Genomic DNA, 6,711 nt, shown 5'->3' on the forward strand with positions numbered 1-6,711 from the left:
CATCCCTGGCTTTTTCACGGACCCTTGCAAAGTTGTCTCAGCCCCCCATCCCGGTACTCTCCTACCCCGGATCATCAGCCCAGGTCCTGAGACACTGCTGGGGGGGAACCCCTGTGTGGGGGCCCGCGGGGACGCGGTGGTGTCGGGAGACCGGAGTGGCAGAGCCCCGGAGCCAGCGGAGGGACCCCGGCAGGGAAGGGGTGCCGGCCAGCCCGGGTTTCGGTCCAGGGATGGGCCGAGGGCCCGGAGAGGGGCGGGGGGACTCACGTTTCGCTGACATCACGGCGGGTGTCGGAGCAGCCGGGGGCCAGCAGCCCCGCCGACACGGCCACTGCGCACCCGCGCCTGCCCGCCCGCGGCCCCCCGGCACCTCCGGTAAGTGCAGGCTCACGGAAGGGGGGCTCCAGGGGGACCCCAGGGGACACCGTGCCTCTTCCCAGGACTCAGCCGGGACACCCAGAGCAAGTCCTCGCCTACACCTTGGACGTGGGGAGCCAGAGAGACCCACTTTGCTGTTATCCTTCCCTTCCCCGGCACCCACATCCATTGCAAACTGGAGCCTTGCTCTACGCAGCCCAGGGTAGGGAGGGCTTGGGGGGCTCTGGCACCATACCCCTTGCCCCATTCTACCCCTGGGTACCTCGGTGGTCTCCACTACACGGGTCAAAGCTTTGCAGCTGGTTATCCGGGGGGTGCATGTGTGTGTAACCTAGCAAACCTGCCGACCTGGCCATCCCCATCATGCCAGCTCTGGGCTGCATTAATCCCGGAGGGTAAGGGGTCTGCAGCGTGTAGCTGGGGAGGCTGCAGCCTGCCCTTTGGTGCTATTCCCAGCAGGAGGAGAGGGGGCAGCCCGGCTGCCTGGATCTCCTCCCCAGCCTGGCTCACTCGTGTTGGGTGGTCCAGGAGCAGGGGACAATAATTTCACTTCATCTCAGAGAGAGTAAGTGGCATGTGCTCGTAAAGGGGTTCAGTTGATTGTCACCCCTCTGGAAATGGGCTCGAAGACTCCACATATCCCCAAGGCAGGGATGGGAAGTTCAGGTGCAGATCAGCCTCTCATATTACCTGGGTGATAATGTCGGCTTAGGGTTTGGAGACAGGGACCCCGTCATGCTGGTACAGGCTGACCGTGCTGCCAGTCCACTGCCTGCCCACTTGTGTACTGAGTTCCCCCATGCTCAGCCTTTGCTTCTGTGATAACTAGGGGCTTCACAAAACATTCCTGAGGGATGTTTCAGCCCTTGCTTTTGTGGGAGGTGCCTAAAAAAGAGGGGTTACTGCGTGGGGAGGGGAGGAGGACAAAAGTCAGGCATGACCAGGAGCAGCATCCTGCTGGCTTGGCTCTTCTCAGCTGGCTGCCTCCAGCACGGAAAGAGCCCCTTGTCTGCATCAGCCGCTCCACTGAACTTGTCTGGACAGTGAGGGAGGAAAAAAGGGCTCGTGACTCTTGGAAAGCGATGGGGAAACGAAAAGGGCGTCTGGCTGGAGAACGGCTCCCCTAGAGGAACTGAGGAGCAGGGTACAAACCATCTGAGCCATGATGGTGTGGACCAGCCTGTCCAGCCCCTCACCAGCCCCACAGCTTCCTGGGCTGTGGTGGGGTCACAGCAGGTTGGGCTCTGCCCACTGGGCTGCCAGGGAAAAAGGATGAAATCTGGTGGGTCTGGCCTCTGTCCCACAAGAGGATATTCAGTGTATCAGGGTGGGAGCAGGTTGAGGAGCCTGGCAGGAGTTGAGGAGTCCCAGGATGGCAAGTACATGGCTGTGGGTGAGGAGAGGGACTGGGAACAGTCCTCCCCTGCACATCACACAGCCCTGTGCTCAAGGCAAACCAGCTGGGACTTGGAGGGGTGGGAGACTCTCCCTGCACTGGTAACACGTTCTCCCATCTCGCAGGCCAGGATGGCTTCTTGGATCTAGCCAGGGGAGCCAGAGCAGTGCTGGAGATGACCAAGTGATGGTGGGACCAGGATAGAGGAGCTGCCATGAGGATGTCTAAAGCCAAGACCCTGAGCTCCTCCTGCCTCATGCTTTCCTTACTCTCCTTGCACTGGGCTTTGCTCCAGTTGGGCCAGGCTTTTCCCAGCACCTCCGACTACCTCCAGCGGGGCTGGCAGCGGCTGCTGGAGGAAGGGGAAGGCTGCACTGAGTGCCAGCCAGAGGAGTGCCCGGTGCCACGTGGATGCCTGGCTGGCACAGTGCGGGATGCCTGTGACTGCTGCTGGGAATGTGCCAACCTGGAGGGACAGATCTGTGATCTGGACAACACCAACCACTTCTATGGCAAGTGTGGGGAGCACCTGGAGTGCCGGCTGGACACCGGGGACCTGCAGCGTGGAGAGGTGCCCGAGCCTCAGTGTGCCTGCCTCTCCCACCTGGCCCTCTGCGGCTCTGATGGCAAAACCTACGCCCAGATCTGCAGGTTCCTGGAGGTTGCCCGTGCCCACCCTGATGCCAACCTCACTGTGGCCCATGAGGGGCCCTGCGAGTCAGGTAGTGCCCTGGGAGTGTCTGTGTGGGCAGCGGGACAGAGTCTTGTACCTCTCAGAAAGGGAAAGCCAGGGGGTCTGGCTTATCTGTTTCACCTGGCAGCAAAACCACAGTGTCCACGGGGACATGGGAGCACTAGGGCCTGGATCCAGGGGACCCACTCCCCCAGGGTCCCTCTCTCTGGGTCCCTGCGGCTCTGCTGCTCTGGGGCAACCCCTGTAAATCCAGCACCTGGAGAGGTTTGGAAGCAGCTTTGCCAAGTGGAAGCAGGGTTTATGGGAAGCAGCAAATCCTGCTGGAGCAGATGGGGAAGTTCCAGGGAATTGTTAGCAAATTCTTGGCGGCAATGCCGGGTTCATGCTGGCCCAGCAATCCTGAGAAATGCGGCTGCCTTCTGCAAATGGAAACCTGGGTCAGTGTGACTGGATTGCATGATTTCCATCTGCCATTTAAAACCCAGCAGGAGGCTGGGGGCAGGCAGTGGCAGGGAGGCCATGCCCCAGTCTGTCCAGTCCACATACGTTGCCCAGTGCTGTCACCACAGCCCAGGGGGCATCAAGGCTGACTCTATTATCCATAGATCATAATGTCCTTGAGTTTTTCCACCAGGTATATTTGGAGGTGAAGGCCTTCCCTTGATCTCTGGCTCACACTACAGGGCCAGATCCTGGAGCAGAGGTGGGTGGGAAGGACACTGCTCACTCCATCCCTCTTGGGAAGGGATGTGGGACCTGGAGGTATTTGTTTTGTAGCTTTGCTGTTATTGAACAGTTCCTGCTGCCTGTGTGTCCCTGAGTGCCACTGTGCAGGCAGGGAAAGTGAGGCCAGGAGGAATGGCAAGCCACCATGGGCCAGGGGGGCTGGGGAGGGAGCCCCCAGTCCTGACTGTGAGGAGGGACTGTGTTCTGGGGCAAGGTGAGGGTCTGCTGTTGGTGGGAGGAGGAGAGAGGCATGGGAACGGTCCTGGCATTTCTGTGTGAGCCAAGTGATCCCATCCCAGAGGGGACTGGCTCAGACCAGGCCAGAAGAGCCTTTGGGACCTCATCTAAGCCCACCCTGCTCTCCTGTCCCCCCTTCCCAGAGCCTCAGATCACTTCTCCTCCCTACGACACATGGAACGTCACCGGGCAGGACGTCATCTTTGGCTGTGAGGTCTTTGCCTACCCCATGGCATCCATTGAGTGGAGGAAGGATGGCATGGAGATGCTGCTACCTGGAGATGACCCCCACATCTCTGTTCAGGTGAGTGGTGTGCCTGGGATGTTGGATATGTCCTTGGGGTGACCCAGCCCTTCCCAGAGCTCATGGGCAACCAGACCTGAGGATGGTCATCCTCTGGGGGTGGCCAAGCCTGGCTGCCTGGGGATAAGAAGGGGTGACTTAAGCCTGCACACCATGAGGACTGGCTGATTTCTCAGTGGTAGGAGCACGGCTCTCTTCTGTAATTTTCTCTAGTAGTTCTTGAATTTATCAATATATTTTAGGACCTGCAAAGTCCTGTAGCAGGGATTTTCCCAACTCTCTGCCTTTAATTTGCTCTGTCTGCTGGCTTCACTTGCATCCCCACTGGCAAGGCTGGAGGAGACCTCCCAAGGCCCCTTCCAGCCTGGGTTATCTTCTTCCACCAGCAGACTCAGGCAGTCCCTGACCTTTTTCTGCCTGTTGCTCTGCCAGCGCTGGCAGGCCCAGGGATTGGCAACCTGCCCGTGGCCAGCCACAAATATAGTGCCTAGCTGGGCGTATCCAGCTATTGGAGGGTGTGGGCACACAGGGGCCATGCACCACAACAGACGCTGGTGGGGAGGAAACTGTGGTGGCAAAGATGGGGGGAGCCAGGAGAGCAGGTGTGACCCAGCACCGTTGTGGGGTGATGTGTTGGTCCCCTTCCATATTTCTGTTCTTCCCACTACACCATAGCCTGTCGTTGGATCTGGCCAAGGACCTTCACCCCAAGCAGGGCTATCCTGCCTGGCTGGAGGAGGCTCAGCTGTCCTCCACCCCTGGCCACTGCACCATAATAGTAGCCTGCAAACACAGCTGCAGCACAGCTGGGTCAGGAAAAAGTTATTTTTTGCTGGGAACAAACAGAAAATAGCGTGGTTGGCACCAGAGCCGTTGCCTGCTGAAAATGGGCAACTTAGGGCTCCTCTGAACCGTCCCAGGCAGCCTGTGCAAGTGGTTCTTAGGCAGTGGGTTGAAGGGTCTCCCTGGGCTTGTACGCCATTTCCTGTCTGTCCCAGTCCTATGTGGGGCTGTCCTGGCTCCTGTGCTGACCAAAATCTCTGTCCTCTCAGTTCAGAGGTGGCCCCCAGAAATATGAAGTGACAGGCTGGCTCCAGATCCAGGGCGTGCGGGTGACGGATGAAGGCACCTACCGCTGCTTCGCCAGGAACAGGGTCGGGGAGGTGATGGCATTAGCCAGCCTAACTGTCTTAACACCAGGTGAGCATGGTGTCCTTGTCCTCCTGCTTTCATGGGGACAAGGGAAGGGATGTTTGGGCAGGGTGTACTGCTATGGTGGAAGCTGCTGATGCATAGGGCTGTGCTGGGGATGTCCCAGCAAGGTGCTATGCATGGTTTGGCTTTGGTCCTGGTAGGGAAAGGGACAGGCACTGCCAGGGGAGAGGCAGCAATGTCACATTGTCCCTGTGCTGTCATTTCAGACCAGCTCAACCTAACAGGCTTTTCCCTGCCGAAGCCCCACACGACGCCTGAGGACTATGGGGAGAGCGAGGAGGACTATTACTAGCCCAGAGACAGGATGTCCAGCTGCGGAGATCACCTTGCCCACAGTGGCCATTCCTGGGGCCTGGGGACATCTCCGGAGCAAGCATTCCCCAGCCCAAAATTCCTTCTCTGAACAGTCCTGGCACAGCAGCCTCTTTTTTGGGGTGGGAGATTGGGTGACACATCCCTTTGCTGGGGGTGCTTGGGGAGGTGACACTGGCTGGTTGATGGCGCAGGGCTGGGACTGAGGGTGGCTCTGCCTGATAACATGATGGGTCTGTCCTCTGGTACTGAGTGGGGATGTGGTGGCAGATGAGACACTGCAGAAACATCCACTCCGTGTGTGATGGGGACTTGGTGCTGGGATTGGAGGCAGCCTCCCCTTCCTCCAGGGGAGGGAGGCCAGGGCAATAGCATCTCAGCCCTGTGCAAAGAGTTTTCCAGGGAAGCTGGAGCCGAGAGCCGGGACCTGGCTGCGACACTCCGTGTATCATCTCCAGGGCAACCTATGTCTCCCAAGGCAGGGAGCCAAGCTTCTCCCCAGGACCTGGGGAACTTGCTGCCGAAATATCCTTCTTTCCCTGTTTGTTTTTAGCCAGAAAAGTAGTGATTTGAGAAAAACAAACACTTGTGGTTTTCAGTGCTGTCTTTGCTCCCCTGGGCGATGCTGGCCCAACCACCCACGTGGTCAGAAACACTTGGGACTTTTTCAACTGATTTGGTGTTTTTCCTTCCTGCTAGCTCTTTACTCTGCCATTTCAGTTAATGTTAGTTAGTACATGTAGGTCAAAGCCAACACAGACCAGACTGTCCGGTCTCCACAAGGATTATTCTGGAGGTGAGGGAGGACGCAAACGCTGTGGGTGCCATCTAGTCTGTTGTGGGGTGCTTGGGTTGGGGAGCCCTCCTGTCCATCCAGATGTTCACACCTGGTGGGTCCTGCCTCTCTCACCCCACTGGGGATGGGGGATCCCCATGAGACCATCCCCTGTGTGGTGGGGATGCATCAGGCACCTTGCACCCCCATCAGTTTAGATCCCATCCCACCTCTTCCAACCCTCATCCAAGGGTCCTGTGCCTCATGGTACCAACGTCTCCACTCAGGTGACCACAGCCCTGTTAGCATAAAGGGGGCAGAGCAGACCTGTGCCTGGCTGGGGAAGGACAGGGAGGCCCCTTTCCTAATGGAAGTGCTCCATTTTTGAAGAAAACTAACCTGCCTTCCAGAACTGGTGATTTAGAGCAAATTGTCATTTTGGGGGAGGGTGGGAACAAGTCCAGAGCTGTGCTGCTTCATGCCTGTTAGGCTCATTCATAAAAGGCTGTTAGGACTCATTCCCACAGGCATCCAAGGGCTGAGCTCACACCCAAGGTGAGCTTTGCCCCCCCAGACCAGCAGCATTTTCAGGACTTTTGAGACTTGAAACCTCCCTGTGGACCAAACCATTCCCAGTTACTCTGTCCCAGCTCCAGGGAGGTCCAGAGCTGTGG

General features: G+C 58.2%; 1 protein-coding gene across 1 annotated transcript; it reads left to right on the forward strand.

Moving 5' to 3' along the window:
• The first annotated feature begins 299 nt into the window (after positions 1-299).
• On the forward strand, positions 300-5,809 carry KAZALD1 (Kazal type serine peptidase inhibitor domain 1). The gene is made up of 5 exons (XM_051618193.1): positions 300-375; positions 1,900-2,496; positions 3,575-3,735; positions 4,788-4,935; positions 5,157-5,809. The coding sequence occupies exons 2-5, from the start codon at positions 1,989-1,991 to the stop codon at positions 5,240-5,242; spliced, it is 903 nt and encodes a 300-aa protein (XP_051474153.1). The 5' UTR covers positions 300-375; positions 1,900-1,988; the 3' UTR covers positions 5,243-5,809.
• The last annotated feature ends 902 nt before the right edge of the window (positions 5,810-6,711 follow it).

The sequence above is a fragment of the Apus apus genome, chromosome 4 (genome assembly GCF_020740795.1).
Source record: "Apus apus isolate bApuApu2 chromosome 4, bApuApu2.pri.cur, whole genome shotgun sequence".
NCBI lineage: Eukaryota > Metazoa > Chordata > Aves > Apodiformes > Apodidae > Apus > Apus apus.

Bases quoted from the DNA above. Each gene is read 5' to 3' on its own strand.
- KAZALD1 (XM_051618193.1), top strand. From the start codon at position 1,989: ATGAGGATGTCTAAAGCCAAGACCCTGAGCTCCTCCTGCCTCATGCTT. The intron at 2,497-3,574 runs GTAGTGCCCTGG...CCCCCTTCCCAG, and splicing joins TGAGGGGCCCTGCGAGTCAG to AGCCTCAGATCACTTCTCCT. The intron at 3,736-4,787 runs GTGAGTGGTGTG...CTGTCCTCTCAG, and splicing joins ACCCCCACATCTCTGTTCAG to TTCAGAGGTGGCCCCCAGAA.